The sequence below is a fragment of the Mirounga angustirostris genome, unplaced genomic scaffold (assembly GCF_029215605.1).
Source record: "Mirounga angustirostris isolate CCGP_5_RB_7025 unplaced genomic scaffold, mMirAng1.0.hap1 SCAF_7, whole genome shotgun sequence".
Classification (NCBI taxonomy): domain Eukaryota; kingdom Metazoa; phylum Chordata; class Mammalia; order Carnivora; family Phocidae; genus Mirounga; species Mirounga angustirostris.
The window spans coordinates 108728264-108751290 of record NW_026991715.1 but is presented as its reverse complement, the minus strand read 5'-3'; the positions used below and the strand labels follow the sequence as shown (position 1 = coordinate 108751290).

Sequence of the window (23027 nt, the reverse complement as noted above, 5' to 3'; positions counted from 1 at the left end):
GGGATCGGAAGTCAAGTGTGTTACATTATTCCGGAGCTTGTGTTCTCCATCACTTGTACTTGGGTTGCCAGTGAGTGAAGCGGGAGAGTGGCCATTAGGCCAGGTACCCACCTCTAGACCATGTGTCTCAGGGAGGCTTGTGCAGCACTCGTCAGTGCCAGCACGGGGAGCTCCGGATCAGTCCTCGCTTTCGGGTGCTTTTGTTCTGGGCTCATGGCCTAGATCCCTCACTAGCTGTGGCTGCTGGCCTTCAGTTCACAGACGGGGTTGCTGTGGGCAAGCCAAGGGCTAGCATCTCTTCCATCCCACAGACTACTGGGACGGTATGGTCTTGTGGGGGGTAAATATATCTGGCCCCCGTGGGCCTCACCCCTGTGTCCTGAGGGTTCTTTCTGTTCCTTAGACTCAAGGAAGATGGAGCGTCCCACCTGCTGCGTGTTTGACCACACTTCCCAGTGGAAGCATCTTAGGCGTAAAAACGGGACCTTAGACTCCGTCTAGTCCCAACTCCTTGTTGCATGCTCCAGCGCCTCTGCCCTGTCCTTCTAGTGGCGGGGGTTCCCTCCTGTCCATCCCAGGAGGCTCTCAGATTCACCCCACCTCCCTGTTCCTCTGCTTCCCCCTGCAGCCACAGTCCCACAAGTCCCAGCCTGCCCGTAAGCTGCCACCCAAAAAGGACATGAAGGAACAGGAGAAAGGAGAGGGGAGCGATAGTAAAGAGAGCCCGAAAACCAAGTCGGATGAATCTGGGGAGGAGAAGAATGGGGATGAGGACTGCCAGCGAGGGGGTCAGAAGAAGAAAGGTGAGTGGCTTGCAGCAGGGCTCTGGGAGAAGCAGCAGGCAGAACTGTGAAGTGTCTGAACTCGGGGTTGCTGGACGAGTTTCCATAGCCCTGAGAAGTCCTTGGGAGGCTGACTGATGTAGGCCACTGGGCTAGCAGCCTTCTCTTCTGCCTTCCGTCTGTCCGTTCCTTCTGTTACTTACCAAGCATCCGGTAGGCCCTGTTCTCAGCAGTTGGGCTCTAGCAGTGCACAGAACGGAAGAGGTCCCTGACTCAGAATAATCAGTGTGTCTTGCTGTATTGCTGTCCCATGTAAGATTCTGTTTGAAGACAAGAGTTCATTGCCTTGGCTAAGGTGTTTAGGGTTACAGGTTGGCTGCTCTAACAGACATTCAAAGTAACAGTGTTTTAAACAATATAGAAGTTATTTCTCTCACCTGACAGCTGGGTCTAAGTAGGCCAGCCCTAGAATGGCAACCATTTCATTTCATTTTCCTTTCATCTTGTGGTGGTATGTTGGCTTTTCTCATCCAAGGTGGCTCACTCTTTCCTTCTCATTCCAGCTAGCAGGAATGGAAAAGGGGGAGAGTAGCTCCCTTTGAAGGACTCAACCTGGAATTGACTCCTGTCACGTAGCTCTCGTAGACAGAATTTTGGCACGTGTCTAAAGGGAGCCTGGAAGTGCAGTCTCGATTTTGGGCAGCCACGTGTCCGGCTCCAGAAAGGGGTTCTGTGACCATGGAGAAACTGATATTAGGAGTCAGCCAGGAGTGTCTGTCACCCTGAGGTCCATGGCTTCCTTATTTTAGAGGTAAAAATGAGGTCCAGTGTGGGAGAAGGAATTTGCCCAAGGTCATCAGATTGTGCATCAGACCTGTTGCTCCAGACAGAGGAGTAACAGGGGTAGGGATGGCTAGGAGGGACCTCTCCTTCAAGCCTTCCTCATGTCCCCATGCTGTCTTCCAGGGAACAAACACAAGTGGGTTCCATTGCAAATAGACATGAAGCCTGAAGTGCCCAGAGAAAAACTGGTTTCGCGCCCTGCTCGCCCACCAGAGCCACGACACACACCTGCCAACCGAGGGGAGATCAAAGGTATGCACCGCCCACTATGGAGTGCCTGGGCATGGGGGTCACCCTCAAGCGTGACCCAGTGCCCCTCTCCCCATAGGGTCTGAGCCTGCCACCTACGTGCCCGTGCCCATGGCCCCCCCCACCCCAGCCTGGCAACCAGAGACCAAACCGGAGCCTGCCTGGCACGACCAGGATGAGACATCGAGTGTGAAGAGTGATGGGGCTGGTGGGGCGCGGGCTTCCTTCCGTGGCCGTGGACGGGGGCGTGGTCGCGGCCGGGGACGTGGCCGGGGTGGCACTCGAAGTACGTGAGGCCCCTTTGGGCTCCGGGATGCCCGAGGGAGTGTGGCGGGGGCGGTGGGCAGGGATCTCCCCTCCCTTATGGCACCCATTTCCCCCGTAGCCCATTTTGACTACCAGTTTGGCTACCGAAAGTTTGATGGTGCAGAGGGGCCTCGCACCCCCAAGTACATGAACAACATCACCTACTACTTTGACAATGTCAGCAGCACTGAGCTTTACAGCGTGGACCAGGAGCTGCTCAAAGACTACATCAAGCGGCAGATGTGAGTGGACAGGAGCCTCCTTGGAGAGAGGCGTAGGGGGTGGGGACCTGTCAGAGGATGGCTGCTGGGCAGAGTAGGGATGGGCCGGTCCTTCTGGTGCTGTGCTAGCGGCAGCAGCTGCCCCTGGCTGGAGCTAAGATAACTGCTGCTCATCCTTTAAGAGCTGATTTTTCATAAAGGTAATAGTTATTGCAAAAGTAACACTATATTTGCCTTAAGAAAATTAGAAATGGCCACCAACAAAAAGGAGAGGGAATGTTCAGAGTCCACCTCCTTTGGCACTTCTCTTTGTAATGGCAGCATGGTAAGAATGCTGGCAAACACCTATGGAGTTCACCCTGTTGGCGAGGCTCAGTCTTAAGTGCTTACAGGCATTGTCTTATTTCGTCCTGTACTTATTCCTATGAGCTGGGTCTTACTTATCTCCATTTCGGAGATGAGCAGACAGACCCAGGAACTTGCCCGGAGTCTCACAGCTAGTAAACAACAAGGCACAGATTTGAGTCCATTTCTGTCTAATGGCAAAACCCTAGCTCCTAATCACTTTGATATATTGTCTCAGTCCACTGGGGGAGCCATACAAGGAAGTAGATTGTTTCAGGAGAGTGTCACAGTATTTTAGGAGAAGAGAAAGTGACGGTAACAGTGGAACTGCGTTTTAAAGGTGGATGAGGGGTTTGCCAGGCATAGAGAGAGGCTGAAGGGTGGGGGGAATGGGTCTGACCCGAGGTTAGGGAGCCCTGACAGGATAACATCTCTTTTCAGCCTTTAATACTGTACGTGTGATAGGGTCAGAGGCTATGTAAGGTGGCGGGGGTGTACAGGACGAGAAAGGCCAACTCCTAAGTGACGCAGCAATCCTCCGTCTTCTCCCCTCCACCTAGCGAGTACTACTTCAGCGTGGACAATTTAGAGCGAGACTTCTTCCTGCGACGGAAAATGGATGCTGACGGTTTCCTTCCCATCACCCTTATTGCTTCCTTCCACCGAGTGCAGGCCCTTACCACTGACATTTCACTCATCTTTGCGGTAGGTTTCCCTCCCTGGGGCTGGGGTGCAGGGGAAGGAAAGGTCCTTACTTACGGAGCTGGAGTGTGGGCCCTGGCAGAAAACCCTGGAGGAGTCCTCATCTGATGACTTCTGCTAAAGCTTCAAGGCTTGGCCAGCCTCTTTGCCTCCCTCCTTCTCTCCTCTCTCTCCCTCTTACTGTGGAAAATTGCAGACATTTACAGAAGTAGACAGAATGGTATGATGAACCCATCGCCCAGTCTCAGCAGTTACCAACTCATGGCCTGTCTTACTCCATCTATCCCCCATCTGTTTCCTCTTCCAAATTACTTTGCAGAAAACCTCAGGTAACCTGACATTTCATCCATGTTTCACTACTTACCTCTAAAAGATAAATAGCTGGTAAAAAACATAGTCACCATATCATTATCACATGTAAAAGATACTAACAATTCCTTAATATATCCAAACCATCCGTTGCAATTCACCCCACTTGTGAAAAAAAAATGTGCTTTATGAGATTCGGGATCCAAAAAAGACCCATGTGTTGTCTTGCTAAGTGTCCTCTTCCCCTCTCTTTGTCCTTGCAATTCATTATTTGAATAAACTGGGTTGTATATTTTACCTAATTTCTCATGGGAGAGAGACAGTGGTGTCATCTAATGTGTTCTTCTGTATTCCAAATTTTTTGTAAATTGGTGATCCAGAGGCCTGATCAGATTCAGGTTTGGGGGGTTTTCCTCCCTTCTTTGTCAAGGCTGCTTTATAGATAATGATATGTTCTCTCAGGTGGCACATAGCATTTCATTTGTTCTCTCTTGTGATGCAAGCTGCTGTTGATGATCACTGCCTGTTATTTCATTAGGGATTGTGAAATGGTGAAAATCTAATTCTGTGGATCTGTCTTCATTTGTTAGCTGGAATACCTCTTTAAGGAGGAACTTTGCCTCATCAGCTATTCAGTTACCAAGAGGTATGGTTTGTACAGAAAGGGTGGATAAATGCTTGATCTTTCCCTTTGTTAACCAGTTGTCAAAATTATGAGTTGATCCCCAATAGCTTTCAAGGGTTTGGGTTTGTTTGGTTGTTTTTTGTTTTGTTTTGTTTTTTGCTTTAATGTCTTTTAGTATATCACCAACCTGTGGATTCAGACATACTGCAGTTGTTTGAACCCGTTGCAGTTCATATGCTGAATCCAGTTGTCCCATCCGTGGTTAGTGGAACCCTGGTTGATCTGGTACATTTCCTGCCTCAGATCTGGAATAAGCCATTTTTTCAAGGAGTTCTAGGTCCTCTCTTCTGGGGAAATGGTATTGATGTACCACACAGTTTGAGTTATAGGGATGTTTGTTGCTGCTTTGATTGGTCATTGTTTTTAGAGCCTTTTTTTTTTTTTTTAAATGCATCAGGAGATTATACTGATATTTTCTATTAAAGTTTAGGACTACAGGGTCTTTACTTAACGCCAGTGATCTTTTATCTCTAATACTCCTTTTTCCTATACCCAAGTCCTAATTGCTGTTGACCTCAACATAATTATTCATTTCTTTTATTCAAGAGTTTATATATCTTAGTCTCGTAATAATACCTCTACTACTACTAAAAACATGTTTTTTTCTACTTATACACTCAAATGACTGTATTTTCAAGTACTTGGAATAATCTTTGTGTAGTTATGTCCCTAGTTTGATGTATATTAGTTTTGTTAGTTTCATTTTGCTCTCAAGTTTTAGGGATTGCTTTTTCCCCTCTAATTTCTAATTTGTTTTGCATTTAGGTAAAACATTTACATGGTTCTAAAGTCAACACGGTATATTCCTAGAAGTCCAACTTAAAATTCTCTCACGCCTTTCTCCTTTTATTCCCCTATAGGCAACTTGTTTTGAATCCTTCCATTAAAAAAAATAAGCAAATGCCTCTCAGTGTATTTGTGTCCTTCCCCTGTATTAGTTAGATGGCAACATGTAATGCATGCATTTCTTCACCTGTTCTTTTGTTTTCACTTAATACATCTGGGAGCTGACTGCATAATAGTACTTGTTCCTACTTAGAGTTGCATATATATCTTTCTGTATTTTTGCCAGTGTATCTTTGGTATAGATTTCTAGAAGTGAGAAGACTGCACTATGGGGCAAGTTGCAGACTGCTGGGTTCCCTTTCGTCAATGACTTCTGGCAGCAGTATAGCGGAGTGCCTCTTGCCCCGGCCTCACCGACAGAGCGTGTTGTCATGTGTTGTGCTGTTGAAGTGTTTCCCCTTTCCACTAAAAAGATTTTAAAGACAGCTCTCTTCCCTTCTCCACTCTTCATCCTTTTTCCTAGAGATAAACACCCGTAGCAGTTTACCTGTGAATCCTAGAAAAATATGTATGTAGTTTGTATGTTTTTATTTAAAAATTTGAACACTAGGGGCGCCTGGGTGGCTCAGTCGTTAAGCATCTGCCTTTAGCTCAGGTTATGTTCCCAGAGTCCTGGGATTGAGCCCCACGTCGGGCTCCCTGCTCAGCGGAGAGCCTGCTTCTCCCTCTCCCTCCCCTGCTTGTCTTCCTTCCCTCGCTATGTCTCTCTCTGTCAAATAAATAAATAAAATCTTAAAAAAAAAAAAATTCGAACACCAGTGGCGTCTTAGACACATTGACCTAGACCTGCTTTTTTTATGGCTCTTTCCACCTCAGCACATGTGAGGCTATTTTTTAATGTCTGAGTCATATACCACTGAATGGATGTGCCATCATTTATTTTAAATTGTCTATGTGGTGGCAAGTTGAGTAGTTTCCAATTTTCTCCATATTACAGTGTTTCTGTGAATGGCTTTTTGTTCAAATCTTACACATAATGTCATCTGTCTATGGCCCTATTTCTCTGGGGGCAAATTAGTGGTTGTAGAGTGGCAAGGTCATAGGGCAGGTGTGTTTTCCATGTTGGTCCCCTCCTACAAGTTTGAACATCTCGTTTGTCTGCCAGTTGTGGAAGATGGTGCCAGTTTTCTTATACCCCTGCCAGCACCAGACTCTTACCTGAGCTCAAGGGGCCCAGTCATCCATCTGCCAGCCTCCAAGACCTCATTCTGTCCAAGTCTTTTCTCTGCATCGTCTCCTTCCTTCTCCCCTGCAGGCCCTAAAGGACAGCAAGGTGGTGGAGATCGTTGATGAGAAAGTCCGCAGGAGAGAGGAGCCGGAGAAATGGCCTCTTCCTGGTCCCCCAATAGTGGATTATTCCCAGACCGATTTCTCCCAGCTTCTCAACTGCCCTGAGTTTGTGCCCCGTCAGCATTACCAGAAGGAGACAGGTAGGTCTTGCTAGCCTGAAGGTGCCTTCCTGTTGTCCTTGTCCTCCAGCCAGCAGGCCTCCTTAGAGCTGGCATCAGGAGGAGGACTGGAAGGTTGAGGACCTCACCTTTCCACCCTTCAGAGTCAGCACCTGGTTCTCCCCGTGCAGTCACCCCAGTGCCAACCAAAACAGAGGAGGTCAGCAACCTAAAGACGCTGCCCAAGGGCCTCTCTGCCAGCCTGCCTGACTTGGATTCTGAGAACTGGATTGAAGTGAAGAAGAGGCCGCGGCCGTCCCCAGCACGGCCCAAGGTAGGTGGGGCCCGGGACTCAGAGGGGCTCAGCCCACAGGCCGGCTGGCTCTGGGGTTGTGATGTGAGCCGAAGTCAGCAGGGACTGCGGGAAAGCTGGTGGGCGCATGTCCTTTTCCAGTGAGGATCACCTCTCAGGACAGCTCCTGCTGTGTGAATTCCTGAGTGGCAGTCTTCACAGGAGGAAATCCTGTGGCCCCTGGCAGCAGTGTCCCAGGTTTCTTGGTGTTTGGCTCTTTGTCTTGCCCCATCGAAATCGCTGGGGCTGCCGTGGTGCCTGAGTATGCCCTCGTTGTCCCCTATATAAGCCACTCAGGCCCTGTGGAGAGCGAAGGGAAAGGGAGCAGACACACGGCCTGGATGTAGAGTTAGTCTAGACGAGAACACAGGTCTCCTATCACTGATGGCTGTTGACCTTGGGAAGCTTGTTTAATATCTCAGGTCTTCAATGTTCCTATCTTCAGATGAAAGAAAGAAGGGCTTAGACTGTTCTAGAAATTGTAAAGCCATATGCCAGTAGTACACGTCGAGTCCACTCCTCAAGAAGTGTTTTCATTTCAGACTAAAACCGGTGCCCCTCTTCCAGGAGCAGATGTGTACTCCCATCTGCCCCATTCCCCATCTCCTCTTGGGAGATCTCTTTGGTCTGGGGCTTGTGAGGAGGCCTCACAGATGACCTTGGACTTTAGGTCTCTGAAAATCTCTGTCCCCTTTTCCATTGTGCCACTGTGACTGCCTCCCTCTTGTTCACACCCCAATTTCCCTATTTCTTCTGGCTGTGGTCCTTCATAAAGTGTCAGGGATCAGGCCAGAGTCATGACGAAAACAGTGGACAGGGACCTTATGAGGTCCAGGCCTACAGACTGTGAAGGTTTGGAAAGCAGACAGGCTTAGCCCCTATTCCAGAATTCGAGCCCTGCTCCCACCTGGGCTATCTTGAGCCTTAAAAGAGAGTAAGTTTGGAGTTTATATGAGAAGCTTTTTGCAAAGCAGGGAATTGACTTTTTGGATATAAATTGTGAGGTGGACAAATGCTTCTGCCCCAGAGTCTCAGATAAATTCATCCTAGCAACACTCTAAAATATTTTCTTTTTGCCAAAAGCACCCTGTTTTCTCTTGCCTCTGGAACATGCTGTTCTTTCTGCCTCGTACACTCTTTGTCCCTGCCTTCATCTGGCTTACTTATGCTCATCCTTCTTCAGTAATTACGTCTCCCAGGAAGCCTTCCCAGGCTGTTCCCACTCCCACCTCTACTCGGTAAAGTGCCTCTCCCTGTGTAGTCCACAAATTTTATTTATAATCTTTACCAACACCACATTGTATTTGGCTGGCTGGTTGTTTGACTTTTCTCCCACCAAACTGTGAGCTGCTTTAAGTTCAAGAATTGTGTCTTCTGTAGGGCATTGTATTAGTGGGTTCTTGCTCACTCATCAAACAGTCGAGCATCTGCTATTGCTAGGTCCCAGTCTAAGTACTAAGGATACGATGGGAAGCAAGGCAGCCGTGGCTCCTGCCTGATGAAGCTTCCATTTTCTTGGAGAGATTTTGGGTAGATGGAATGGATGGATTAACCTGTAGAACTTACGCTGTGTGCCCACCCCCAGGCTAGGTAAATGAGAGCACAGGTGGCTGTGGGGCCTTGTCACCTCATTGTGAATGACTGTGATGTGAGCTGGGAGAGAGGAAACCGAGAGTCCTGGGGGACTGGCTGTAGGGCTGGCAGCTCTGGCTCGCTGGCATGGCCAGGGCCTCCCTCTGGGCCGACAGCTACAGAGGCTAGTCCAAGGACCCCCTGGTGATCTCACCCCCCATCCTTGATCTTGCCCATTTTAGAAGTCAGAGGAGCCCAGGTTCCTCCACACGACCTCTCTGCCTCAGCAGCTGCCTTCTCAGCAGTTGATGTCCAAGGAGCAGGATGAGCAAGAGGAGCTAGATTTCCTGTTTGACGAGGAGATGGAGCAGATGGATGGGCGGAAGAACACCTTCACCGCCTGGTCTGATGAGGACTCTGACTATGAGATTGATGACCGGGATGTGAACAAGATCCTCATTGTCACCCAGACGCCACCTTATATGCGTCGGCACCCTGGGGGGGACCGCACAGGCAACCACACCTCGCGTGCCAAGATGAGTGCTGAGCTGGCCAAGGTCATTAACGATGGGCTCTTCTACTACGAGCAGGACCTGTGGACTGAGAAGTTTGAACCTGAGTATTCCCAGATCAAGGTGAGGCTCGGACACAGCAGTGTGGGGGTGGAGTGTGGAGGGTCTGTAACATATGGGAAAGAGGAAGGCTGATTCGCTATGTGCCCTTGGGCAGAGTCTCAGTATCCTCTTGTGTGAAAAGGGGGTAGTAATTGACACCCTGCTGGGGCATGAAGTGAGGAGAGATGTAGAGACACTTTGTAAGCTGTGTCACCATGAGAGGCGATCATTGTGCCGCCTGAACGTCCACGTTTAATGTCCTGACAGCCACACTAGTGGGGAAGAGAAGAGAGATTGGATTGTTACTTCTCTTCTTAAAAATTTAGGCCTGGGCCGCCTGGGTGGCTCAGTCGTTAAGTGTCTGCCTTCGGCTCAGGTCATGATCCCAGAGTCCTGGGATTGAGCCCCGCATCGGGCTCCCTGCTCCACAGGAAGCCTGCTTCTCCCTCTCCCACTTCCCCTGCTTGTGTTCGCTCTCTGTCAAAAAATAAATAAAATCTTTAAAAAAAATTTTTTTTTCAGGCCTATATATAAAAGTTTTCAGGAGCTTGTTTTGAGTATGGAAGATAGAGAAAAGACAGGTTTAAAAAAAAATCACCGCTGTCTGGAAACAGTCAAAACTTGTAGGGTTTTAGAGAGTAGCTCTGTGAGGTGAGCCTGTGTAGTAGTAAGCAGCAGGGCGTTTGGTGGAGGTGAGAGACAGAGTCAGGGGTCTGTAGGGAGCTCCTCATCTGTCTTGCTGCAAAGAGGGCTGGGCAGGCGCTCAGTCCTTCTGGGTTGGCACACTCGTGCCCAGGTAACTGGGGCTGGGGAATGGTGTGGGGGAGCTGAGAGCCTGGGGACCAGAATTCCACGTATGTGGAAGTGGGAGCTGCCCCCTGCAACTTCCTGCATGTCTTGATTCCTGAACAGGCTGGGGCAGTTTCTTACTAACATTGTCTCCCCACCCATCTTTTATCCTCTGCAGCAAGAAGTCGAGAACTTCAAGAAAGTCAATATGATCAGCCGGGAACAGTTTGACACACTAACCCCAGAGCCCCCGGTGGATCCCAACCAGGAGGTCCCTCCTGGGCCACCCCGCTTCCAACAAGGTGAGAGAGGGGTGACACCTGGGACCGCAGCCTGGGTGGGCAAATACAGCCCTCTGACGGGGGGCCTCCCAGGTACAGACAGTCACAGGCCTACCCCTGCTCACTGGCCTGCTCTCTCTCTGCAGTCCCCACTGATGCCCTGGCCAACAAATTGTTTGGTGCTCCTGAGCCCTCCACCATCGCCCGTTCTCTACCAACCACTGTCCCAGAGTCGCCAAACTACCGCAATACCAGGACCCCCCGCACTCCCCGGACACCGCAGCTCAAAGACTCAAGTCAGACATCACGGTTTTACCCAGTAGTGAAAGAAGGACGGACGCTAGATGCCAAGGTGAGGCGCTCCTGCTGGGGGGCTAAGACTCTTGGGCTCACTTTACCGCGTTCCAGTGCTTTGCTGCTTTCCCTTGCCTAAACCAAGAGACTGCCAAATCCCAGACCTGCTCTGTGTTCTTAGGCTGGTGGGCCCACCCGGGATCGAGTGGCCACATCTGGGAGAGGGACTGGGTGTGGAGGTGGTTGGCCCCATCTCATCATGATAAGGCCCTAGGAGGATTGACCAGGTGTGGATCCTTGGGCTCCCAAGCCTCGATTTCCTCACCTGTGAGATCAGCATACCATTTCCTGGCTCAGAGCTGTGAGCCTCGTGTGAGAGACTAGATATGAAAATGCTTTGTAAATTGTGAATAACTCACACACATGAGGGGATCTTAGTCCTACAAATGCTTGGTGTTCCTCAGAGTTCTGTGAGTTAATAGCAAATTCTGGACTGACCTTTGCAGATGCCTCGGAAAAGGAAGACAAGACACAGCTCAAACCCGCCCCTGGAGAGTCATGTGGGCTGGGTGATGGATTCCCGAGAGCACAGGCCCCGGACAGCTTCCATCAGGTGCCGGCGCGGTGTAGAGGAGAGATGAGGCTGACAGCAGGGTGGGCGGGAAAGCCAGGCAGTTGATGGGACCAAGAAGAAGGAAGCTCTTTGGTCTGTAAATTAAAGAAAGGGACCCTTAACCTAAATCCAAAAATCTGGAGAAGTCTAAGTCTAGAGAAGGTAATCCAGGGCCTGGGAAGGTTTTCCCAAAGAAGTGGTGTCACAGCCGCCTGGGACCAGATTCTCTCAGAGAATATCTGTGAATTGATTTCAGGGATGATATCTGCTGCCTGCCTCAGGATAGCCAGGTCATTAAATAAAAATACAGATTCCTGGGCCCCACCCTAGATCCACTGACTCAGCTTCTTGGGGGTAGGGTTCAGGCCCCCCCCCCCAAACTGCCCTGGTGTTCCCCTGTTCAAGAGCAACGTTTGGGAGCCCCTGTCCTGTGCACTCTCCTCCCTGCAGAGATGGCGCGGACGGAGAATAGCATGGTTAAAGGAAAACACAGATGGACTACCCCATAATAGCTCATCAAAGAAAGTTAAATGTGAACTTGGGATAAATAAATGCTTCTAAGCTCGGGTTTGGGCATTGTGCCGATCTGGGATGTAAAACAGTCCATGACCCAGGCCAAGTCTCCCGGTCTCTGAGCCTCAGTGGGTGCTTTGTAAAACCCACCAAAGGTCAACTTGAAGAGTGATTCGGGCTGAAGGATGTAAGTTGGCCTTCCACAGTACTTAGGGCTCTTTGTTGCCTTTTGAGAGGCTAGAGCTTGGCTGATGGACCAGAGGGGCCCCTCCTCACCTGATGGCCAGCCGCTCCAGGGAAGCTGGTGACACCATTTCTCTCCTGGCCTCTAGCTCCAGCCCCTCAGAAGGAACACCTGCAGTTGGCAGCTATGGCTGTACCCCTCAGTCCCTGCCCAAGTTCCAGCATCCTTCCCATGAGCTGCTCAAGGAAAATGGCTTCACACAACACGTCTACCACAAGTACCGTAGGCGCTGCCTTAATGGTAAGCACAGAGGCAGAGGGGCCTAGCCTCTGGGGCCACTGCTTAAGTCCAGAGTTTAAGGGCTGGTGGAGCAGGTGATTCTGCTCTCTCTGACCTTAGAGCAAGAAGGATTGGAGTTGTTAGACTCGGGCCGGGTAGTTTTGGGATACAGGAGGCTAAAAGAATCTGATACTGAGAACATTTCTGTTCTTTGATCTTCCTCTATTGATAATAAAAAATTTCAAAAGTTTATCTATTTCTGGCATGACTGCTAAGTCAGCTGTTGTCCACTGTGATCCACTGTTGATCATAAAAGGGTGTGCATGGGGCGGCATAGATTCTCTAGAGCAGGGGTGGCTTAACCATGGCCTGTGGACCAAATCCAGCTAGCTGCCTATTTTTGTACAGTCCCTGAGCTAAGAACAGTTTTTACATTTTTAAGGGGTTATGAAGGAAAAAGAGAGGAACTTATGATCGAGACCATATGAAGCCTATAAAGCCTAAAATATTTACTCTGGTCTTTGACAGAAAAAAGTTTGCTGACCCCTGCTCTTAGAAGACGGTGTAAGGAAAGAATCTCTGGATATTCCCATGTGTTTCCTTTTATCACAAAATGAGATGTCTCTTAACTGTAGGATTCTGTCAGGTTGGCTGTAAAGATGCTCAGAAGCGGTCTTAGTGCTCCCCTGTGTAGTTCTCGCTAACTGCCGCACCCCTTTTCAGTTAGCAGCACAGGGCTGCTAAATGCTTGCTCATCTGCCTTACTCCCCCGTGTGCTTGTGTATGGTGACCACATTATGGAGATAGAACTCACATACTGCACAGTCGGCCCATTTAAAGTGTATGGTGCAGTGGCTTTCGGGATATTCCAGAGTTGTAGGTCTGTCCCCGGAATCGATGTTAGAACATTTTCATCACCACCGGAAGAAACCTGTGCCCCTTACAGGTCACTTCCCATCTCCATCCCTGCAGCTCCTCCCAGGCCTGCACAACCTCCAGTCTGGGTGGACTTGCCCGTTCTGGACTTTTCCTGGTAATACAGTCATCTGATTAGCAGTCCTTTGTGACTGGCTTCTTCCCTGAGCATGCTGTTCTCACACTTCATCTCTGTTGTAGCGTGGCGCCAGTGCTTCTTTCTTTTCCTCGGCCCTGGTGGCACTCCAGCAGAGGGATACGTCACGTCATGTCTGTCTCTCCGTCACTGATGGACCTTTGCATTTCCACTTTCTGTTTATGATGAATAATGCCGCTATGAACATGTCCATTTTTGTGTGGACGTAGGTTTTCATTTGCAGGGTCATGTGATAACTCTTGTGTTTAACCTTTGGAGGAATTGTGAGACTGACAGAAAGTATGAGGTTTCTGATGGCTCTGCATCCTCCCAACACTTGCTGTCTATCTTTCTGATGATAGCTATCCTAATAGGTGTGAGGTGATAGGGATACCTCCTCGTGGTTTCCATTTGCATTTCCCCAATAGCTGTTCATGTTGAACTTTTTTTTTTCATATGCTTATTGGCCATTTGTGTATCTTTGGAGAAATGTCCATTCAGATCCTTTGCCTACTTTTTAACTAGATTATTTGTCTTTATTATTAAATTATAAGAGTTCTTTATATATTCTAGGTACAAGTCCCTTATCAGATTCATGATTTGAAAATACTTCTTCCCACTCTGGGTTGTTTTCTCACTTTGTTGATAGTGTCCTTTGAAGCACAGAGGTTTTCAGTTTTTTATTTTATTATTATTTTTTAAGATCTTACTTATTTGACAGAGATAGAGAACACAGTAGGCAGAGCGGCAGGCAGAGGGAGAAGCCGACTCCCTGATGAGCAGGGAGCCCGATGTGGGACTCGATCCCAGGACCCTGAGATCATGACCTGAACTGAAGGCAGACGCTTAACGACTGAGCCACCCAGGCGCCCCTAGGTTTTTTAATGATACTAAATATATCTCTTCTTTTGTTGTTTGTGCTTTGGTGTTGTGTATTTTTAATGTTACCATTTTGTAATTGTTAATATTCTAGGACTCTGAAAATAATGATTGGTAATGAGTGTAAGTTGTTGGATTGCCAAATTATTTGTTCATGCTTTTCCTTGTTCTAACTACGCTTGCGAGCAGGAGTATTTGAGGTGAACAGCTAGACCCCGGTGACCTGGTTTAGAAGCTGATGCCACCTGCTTGTGTTGAGGTCAGGTCCAGTGCCCAGCAGCAGGGCCTGACATAGGATAGTGCTCAGTAACTGTCTCTTCAAAGACCAAAAGGACAGGGGATGAGCAAAGGAATTGGGAGGGGAGGGAGTATAGGAGAAAGGGCCAAAGTCCTTGAGCCCAAGAACATTTGTCCCCTGAATCACAGGCAGTGTGACCCTGATCCGTCTTTCCTCCTACCTCCCCCATCAGAGCGGAAACGCTTGGGCATTGGCCAGTCTCAGGAGATGAACACTCTCTTCCGCTTCTGGTCCTTCTTCCTCCGAGATCACTTCAACAAGAAGATGTATGAGGAGTTTAAGCAGCTGGCTCTGGAGGATGCCAAAGAAGGCTACAGGTGAGTGGCATGTGGGGGTGCAGGCTGGGGGGTTGGGGTCTGGCTGGTGCTTGCAGGGGGTGAGGGGTCCCTGGTGGGTCTGCTTCCAGAAGTGTAACCAGAAATCTCTTGTGTGTATCCCAAATATACTTTATAAAAAGATGATGATTTTTGAATGAGTAATAATGTTCACATGGTTCAAAATGCAAAGAGGTCAAAGGTTATATCATGAGAAGTCTCCTCATCCCTGTCCACCTGCCTCCAGTTCCTTTCCCCACAGATAGTGAGCATGGTCAGAAACCTGAGGCCTTTCCTAAAAATACTTCACTTGTGTAAGCAAGGATATCCCTGTAGTCTCCCACCTGGCGCCTATTGTTTACACAGAGGATAGCCTCTATTAGATACTATTTTGCACCTTTTTTAATACTGTATTTTTTTTTTTTTAAGATTTTATTTATTTATTTATTTATCAATCAGAGAGAGAGCACAAGCAGGGGGGGAGCAGCAGGCAGAGGGAGAGAGAGAAGCAGGCTCCCCGCTGAGCAGGGAGCCCGGTGCGGGGCTCGATCCCAGGACCCTGGGATCATGACCTGAGCTGAAGGCAGATGCTTAACCGACTGAGCCACCCAGGTGCCCCAGAAATAAAATTTCTGAAGTCAGATAAGCAGACATACTAATTGACGCAGTCACATGACTTTGTAGAGAGCTCATCCCAAGGATTGGCAGACTTTCTGTGAAGGGACAGATGAGAAGTATTTTAGGCTTTGCAGGACATGGGGTGGGGGGTCTCTGTCACAACTACTCAGCTCTGCTCTTCTAGCACAAAGCAGCCAGTGACACTTCATGAGTGTGGGCAGGGAGCCCTTGTTCATTTGGCTGGAGTTTACTGACCCCTGGCAAATCATAAACTGCTGGACTACACTTAGACTAGCATTAAATGTTAGCCTTCTTAAAGATTAGTTACCATTTTCTTGATAATCCATGTGCTTAAACGGTTTCCTAGTTCATATATGATGCAGGTGCATTTCCTTGTTTTACAAATAAAGAAACTCAGGGCGCCTGGGTGGCTCAGTTGGTTAAGCGACTGCCTTCGGCTCAGGTCATGATCCTGGAGTCCCGGGATCGAGTCCCGCATCAGGCTCCCTGCTCTGCGGGGAGTCTGCTTCTCCCTCTGACCCTCCCCCCTCTCATGCTCTATCTCATTCTCTCTCTCAAATAAATAAATAAAATCTTTAAAAAAAAAAAAAAAAAAAACAAATAAAGAAACTGTGTCCCAATATCACTGGCTTGTGTTCTACAGATATGGTTTGGAGTGCCTTTTTCGATACTACAGTTACGGCCTGGAAAAGAAGTTCCGGCTGGACATCTTCAAGGATTTTCAGGAGGAAACAGTGAAGGACTATGAAGCTGGTGAGAGCCAGAGTTGGAGCTCTGCAAGGCCTGGTCATCCAGGTCTTCTTTCCCTTCTCCCTGCCCGGGTCAACCCGGGTCTGCCTGTGTATCAGTCACATCCCACCTCCTGCTCTCCTGAGCCTCTTTATTCTCAACTCCTCACCAGTCCGGCTTCTCTCTGACCTTCACTCTACCTTTGCCTCTTCTTTCCTGTAGGCCAGCTCTATGGACTGGAGAAGTTCTGGGCCTTCTTGAAATATTCCAAAGCCAAAAATTTGGACATTGACCCCAAACTTCAAGAATACCTCGGCAAATTCCGACGTCTCGAAGACTTCCGAGTGGATGTGAGTGAAAGTCTCTCATCTTTCTCACCCCTCTCCTGGACAGAAAACTGGACCAGAGATCAGGATACCTGGTTCTGGTCCCAGCTGTGCCACTAGCCTAGGGACCCTTTCCCCCTATCGGTCCTTAGTGTCTTCACCTGTACAATAGAGGATGAGAAGTGGACACTGACAGCTAATTGGAGGGGGTTGTATGGTTGCTCCTCCCTCCTTCCCATGGTCCTATAGCTAGCTGAATATCATAATGGTCTCTCCCTTTTGTCTCCTACCCCTCCTTGCTGGTGAGCCCTGGTCAGCCATTACTAGTTGACTGGGATGAGTACCCAGGGAAATTGGGTTTTTTCTCTCTTTCCTTGCTTTTTCTGGAAGAGACCAGTTCCAACCGTAGAAGTTTGTGAGTTATGTTTAACACCCCACCATCAGCGCCGCCAGCCCTATCTTCTTGGAGCAGTGACTCAATGGTGCCATCCAGTGGTGGGTCAGGATTATTGCTACTGGGCATATCCAGGGAAGCAGTAGAGTGATGGATGTCTGTTTTGAGTGCTTCAGGGACTCCAGAGATGAGTGAGACTTTTCTTTCTTTCAGAGCGTTTGTAACGTAGTAGAGCTGTGCTGGTCATCTTATTCCCTTGAAACCTTTTAGCAAAAAGACAAATATAAGTAGATAGCAGTAAGAGTCCTTATTATGTGTGTTAAGAAATTGCCATTGAGTGATTCCTGTATGCCAGGCACTGTGCTAGGCACTTTATATTGAGCTCCTTTAAGCTTTGTAATGTGGTGAGGAGGCAGGGTTTATTGTTGCTCTTGCTGTACCCGTGGGTAAATGGAAGCCCGCAGCCACCCAGTGAGATGGCGGCAGTGCCGCTCAGCCCTCCCAGGATAAAGATGAATCTGTTTTCTTCCATCCCTAAGTACCTCCTCGCTTGGGGGTCGGATGGGGGGCACATATGCAGAGAAGCCTTGTAGTAGGAAGACCTGTGGAGGGTGGGACAAGAAGGGCTGAGCTTTCTCCCCCAGAAATGGAAGGAAATGTCCTCGAGGTCACTGGACCTTTGGTAGCCGTGAGGCCAGACTGGATCATGGTCTGACTCTTAGGTCAGTGTCCTCTTTAGGGCTCAGAAGGAGATGAGGCAGTCTCCAGGAGCATCTGGGCCCTCCGAGTGGAGACGTCTCAGCATATTGCATGCCACATGCCACGCATCGTCCCTTCTCAGAAAGGGAGCAGAGACTTGTGTGGGTGAGGGCCTGGGCTTCAGAGGTAGATGGGTCGAGTCCACATTTTGTCGGCACCGGTTATAAGCTATGGGACCCTGGGCAAATTATTTCTTTGTGCTTTACTTTTGGGATGATCGTGTCTCCATCAAAGGGTGGTGCAGAGCCTCATGATTGAATGTGCAGAAAATAGCATGAGGCTGGGCATCTTGGCACGGAGATGTGCTTCATAAAACTGGTAATTAGTTTTTAAGGTTATACCTATTATCTGCATTTGGAGGTAGGAAGTCTCCAGAGAGCCCTGGCAAGGAAGGAGGTGTGGGTAGTGGCCCCTAATCACCTGTGACTCCCTCTGTTACAGCCCCCCATGGGTGAGGAGGGCAACCACAAGCGACACCCAGTGGCGGCAGGAGGTGGCGGCGGCGAGGGCAGGAAGCGGTGCCCCTCCCAGTCTTCCAGCAGGCCCACCACCATGATCAGCCAACCCCCCACACCACCCACTGGCCAGCCCGTCCGGGAAGATGCCAAATGGACAAGCCAGCACTCGGACACACAGACTTTGGGAAAGTGAAAAGCCTGTTAGCCCTGGGGTTTTGGTGGGGGGTAGTGAGGGGGTGGGCGAAAGTCCATGGGGGTGCCCAGTCCCAGGAGAGGGGACAGAGAAGGGACAGGCCTAGAGTCATTAGAATGGGCCTTCGTGCTGAGTAGCAACATGTACACCATTTGGGCTATCAGAGGTACCCCTGGGCAGGAGCCTCCACACACCCCCTTCCCCCTCCTCTCTCCATGACTCTTCTTCACATCCTAGCTTCTAAGGGGGGGAGGGAAAGGGGGGAGATTTTTTTTATATATATATATATATATATATATCAAGTTTTAAATTATTGATAGTTCGTCTGGATTACCAAAATCACTCTGTAGCCCTGCCCGCGGCTGGTAGGCCGCCACCCTGGTTCCCACCCACAGCCTCCTCCTGCTCCCCCTCAAGCCAACTATGCAGCCCACAAGAAGGCCCTGTGGGCCCCATTGCCCAGCACTGTCCCATGGAAGGCTCTGGCAGCGTCCCTGGGCCCCACGAGCACCAGCCCCCTGATCATCTGGGGCTTGCCATCACCATGTTCTCCCCCTGCTGTCCCCACCATGCCCTTCTGCCATCTTCTGGGAGAAGGAAACCAAAGGATCTAGAAGTGGGGGCGGGGGAAGGTTTCATCCTCTCCCCACCCCCCTCTCCCCATACCCCTTACTCCCCAGCCCAGAGAGACGCTGCTCATACCAGAAAAGACTATTGAAAGATGATTTATTTTATTTTTCTCTGACCTTTCCATCCTTGGGGGGAAAAAAAAAAAAAAGACAAAATCGACCATAAAAGACCAAAAAAATAAATCCAAAAACCCCCACCTAATCCACAGAAAGTGATGTCTTTCCCCTACCCTTGGATTTTGTTTTTTGTTTTGTTTTGTTCTTGGAAATAATATTTTTTTAAAAGTTGCCTTATTGTGGAGCGGGAATCTGAAATACCCAAATGCCTGTTTTCCTCGGCGGAGTCGCCTCGAAGAGCTCACACCTTCTCTGGACGTGCCTGGGCTGGCTTGGCTAGAATCTTTCTCTGGACTGAGTTGCATGTACAGTGCCTCCTGCCTGTAGGCAAGAGCGTTGGGGGCGGCTCCAGTGAGAGCCGTGCCCGGAATACCCCTGCTGTTGCATCGTTGGAAGCTGACGTCCTGTGTCTGTACTCTGCTGCCACTGTCGTGTCCTCGCTCTGCTTGCTGTTGCTTCGTGACAGGCCCCGTCCTGCCATGACACCCTTCATCCTACCCTTGGGACCCCAAGGCCAGGTTGGCTTCAGACTGTTGAAGAAGAGCATTGGCCTGGACCTGGGACACACTTGGCCTCAGCATGACCGTCTCCCCCCTCCAAGGGGAAGGGCGAACACCTGGCAGCTGAGGCTTGGAAATGTGTTGCCCTGAGAGATCTGAGACCTCAAGGAGGCTTTGTCTCCGAACAGGTGGAGAAGGATGCCCTTCTCCTCCCTCGGGTCTGGTGGGGTCTCCCCATCTTGCATCCCCCCTCTGCAAGCCACCTCTGCCCACCCTCCAATTGACCCTGCCTGGGAACGAGGGATGAGGAGGGTTTGGGGGCTGGGGGAATCCTGCCAGTTGGAGAAGCCCCGCGACAGGAAGGTATATGTGGACATAGAGTATACCTGACTCCTCTTCTCCAGCCACTGACTGCTTGGGTTGGGCTGTGAGTGATAATGGAATGGCTGGAGTTCTCCTGGCACCCGACGCCGGGGAGGGTGACGAAGGACTGACCCCACAGGTTGAGCTGTGTGCCGGCTATGGCCATGGCGGCGCGTTCACCACCGGCGGGGCCCGGGCGGCACAGAGAAGCTGATGGTGGGTTGCTGCACCGCTGACACGTGTCGGCCCAAAGACTGGGAGCAGGGGACAGTATCCCAGGCTGGCATGGTCTTGCCCTCTGCTTTTAGCCTGTGCCCTTCCCTACCTCTGCCCTCCCAGTGGTTCGGATGTGACCCGCTGGTCTCGAGAGTCAAGGATGAGTGTCTGGTCTCTGCTCTGAAAGTGGGATCTGGGCCTTTCCCTGCTGTCTGGTGCCTGCCCCACGTTGTACCAGACACCGGACTCCTGCACCCCCTCTTTCTTCCCTTTTTACCCCCTTTCTTTCCTTCGGATCGCTCAGCCCTGTACTGTATCCAGCACCATAGAACCTCAGTGTTTGTCCTCTGCTGGGTTTGGGGGCACAAGGAAGCCTTGGGGGTGTGCAGAAAGGCTTTTCTCACCTAGAGTTTTCTCCCAGGCCAGGGGGCTGCCATCCCCTCTCTGATCCTCCCACAGACACCCAAGAGAGAGGAAGCCCCTTCCGGGTGGGAGGTGAGGACTTCATCTCAACGCAGGCTGAGGATGGGGGGAGGGTTTTTTTTTTTTTCCCCTTTGTTTTTTTGTAACATGTTAGGAGTTAATGTTGCAAAGAGTAGTTTACATCTTCACTTTCTGAAGACACTTGAATTTAGGACCGACGTATCTGTGACAGGCATGCCAGGAGCGGCTAGAGCCATCGGGGCTTGCCGCTTCTCACCCACCACCCTCCCGTGGGGGTCCAAGACCTGAGACACAAAGCAGCAGCCTGCCCAAACCCTTCTGCTCATCCTGTACCCTTCCGTGACTGGTCCACGCCAATACGACCTCTGGGCATCAAACATCACAAGGTCTGTGTGCCTCAGCCCTGCTCGGGCAGGTTTCTCTCGCCCTCTTCTGACCCTGGGAGCAAACGCACTACCAGTAGAGAGTGGCTGCCTGGCCCTGCCCCAGCCTGGATCCCCGGGGCTCAGGTCCAGGTGCTGAGCCCCCATGTCAAAGGTGTTAATGTTTTTGTTTTGTTCCATTGTAGCTCTTCTTTTTTTTCCCCCCTTTCCTGATTGATTTTACAAAAGTAAGCTGCTCAGAAGGCCCTGGAAGTGGGGAGGAGGGGCAAGGAAGACGGCTAGAGGAGGGGCGAGGGCGGATGAGGGTGGGTTTTGGTTTTGGTTTTGGTTTTTGCCAAAAAGCCTGGGTACAGCGATCTGGATCATCTGGTGCCCTCGTGAGTGGGACCCGAAGTATGTCCTGTGTGGAAGGGTCCCTGGATTTGCCCCAGCCCCCACGCTCTCCTTCAGCCATGTTGATGGCAGAGGCAGAGAAGATCAGAACTTATAGCCCATTTCTCACTGGAGAGGAAAACTTGTCATCTGGCTTTGCGGAGAAGGTTCCACCTTATGCTCATAGTACATTATCTTTACCATGTGCTAGGATATCACATTTAAAAGGACAAAAAAAATGTAAAATACTTGAATGAGCTTGTATTATAACATTAATATTATTGAGAGTATCTGCTTTCCAGGCTGAAGTGATTCATTCATTATTCTAGTCCTGCTTTAGTCCTTTGTAATTTGTGGTAATTATGCTTTTCTTTTTAATACAAAAAAATGTATAAAAATAAAAACTTGAAAAGGCAAAATACTGGCTGGTCTCCCATTTGAGGTACAGCTCTTGAGGGATGGAGCCTGGTTAGGGTTCCCTCAGATCCAGGGGAACCTTGCCCTCGGAATGTGTACATGAAAGCTTTGCAGGGCTCTGCCATTGGGCTTGTGAGGAATCTGCCTAGGGAACAGACTCCCGAGGCAGCTAATGAATGCATCCAGGTGAATTCCTCAGTGCTTTTGAGAGCTTCTGCCAGCCTTGAATTCACATCCACCTTGTGTCCTAGGTGAGACACGGCGGCGATAGCCGGAGCCACAGAACGGAGAGCTGCCGGTCCAGCAGCTCTGGAGAGGTTCTGCCCACTTGCCTGGCTCCCGGAATTTCCATCCTCTGGCTGTGGCCTGGCATCTTGTAAGGAGACAGCCAGGAAGGTTGCCGTGATGCCTCATGAACGGCCAGCACAGCCGCTCACTGAACAGACTTCCCCGCTGGGGTGTAGAGGACTAACGGTTCAGCACTCTGTGGCCTTAGAGGAATCCAGGTCAGCCAGCGAGCCCTGAGGATTGAAGCTAGGAAAGGCTGGAATGGTGAATATACCCCACCCCACCCATGACTGGCCCCTGGGCTGTTGGTGGCTTTTCACTGACCCGTGAGGCCAGGCACTGACAGGAGTAACATTCGGAATGCTAGTCTGGCCTCGGTGCAGAATTACAAAACTACAGGTGAGGCATGGCCTTCCTTACTCAATCTGACAACTCATTCATGCCTGGCACTTGAACATCCCATCAGAAACGTTTTTCCAAAGAATTCCACCATTCTTCAGGTGGGCAGGTGCTTTAGGACCACCAATGGCCTCCGTAGGCTGAAGGAGAGTTTAGGAGGTGGTAACCAGGGCTTCTGCAGAGGGATTTGGGGACAGGAAGACAGACCCTACTTCCACAGCCTCGTAGGGATGCTCGTGAGAGTAGCCACTGATGATTAATTGCATTGCTATGGCTCCCAGAGATGCCACATGATCGGGAGCATCGGAACTAGTCAACATCATGGAGAGAAAACACGGAAGCACCTACTGGAATTAGAGAGACCAGTTAATTTTCCATGCCTTCCCCTTTCACCTTCATGAGGTCTGTCGGGAATTTGGTGACCTCAGCCTTTTCTTAAGCCTCACTTGTTCACTGGCCCCTCTGTCAGAGCCCAGCCACCTGGCTGCCAAAAGGGATGAGAGACTGACAGCCTCTTGACCCTCTACAGTACCTCAAAGTCTAAGACTCATGGGAAAAAAGGCATCCGTTCTTCCTCTTTCTCCACAGTCCTCATTCCCTACCCTTTTAAGTATACTGAAGATGGGCTATTTCCCAAGTGTTTACTTATAAGAACAGGTTGTGGGTGCGGGTTAGCAGCTGTGACAATTTAG

At 49.9% G+C, this 23027-nt stretch overlaps 1 protein-coding gene across 3 annotated transcripts in view; it reads left to right on the top strand.

The window, feature by feature from the left end:
- LARP1 (La ribonucleoprotein 1, translational regulator) overlaps positions 1-21650 on the top strand; it is a 52285-nt gene extending 30635 nt beyond the window's left edge. For 2 of the 3 annotated variants that reach the window (XM_045902118.3, XM_045902129.2), the window contains exons 4-19: positions 629-803; positions 1749-1877; positions 1954-2160; positions 2260-2422; positions 3307-3451; positions 6544-6718; positions 6841-7010; positions 8843-9235; positions 10182-10305; positions 10431-10636; positions 11085-11191; positions 12037-12188; positions 14568-14712; positions 15992-16101; positions 16300-16427; positions 17998-21650. In XM_045902118.3, the coding sequence (XP_045758074.1) occupies positions 629-803; positions 1749-1877; positions 1954-2160; positions 2260-2422; positions 3307-3451; positions 6544-6718; positions 6841-7010; positions 8843-9235; positions 10182-10305; positions 10431-10636; positions 11085-11191; positions 12037-12188; positions 14568-14712; positions 15992-16101; positions 16300-16427; positions 17998-18207 (2739 nt within the window). In that variant the 3' untranslated portion in view covers positions 18208-21650. The remainder of the gene's footprint in view (positions 1-628; positions 804-1748; positions 1878-1953; positions 2161-2259; positions 2423-3306; positions 3452-6543; positions 6719-6840; positions 7011-8842; positions 9236-10181; positions 10306-10430; positions 10637-11084; positions 11192-12036; positions 12189-14567; positions 14713-15991; positions 16102-16299; positions 16428-17997) is intronic. The other variant, XM_045902125.3, reaches the window with a different exon arrangement.
- Positions 21651-23027: the final 1377 nt, after the last annotated feature.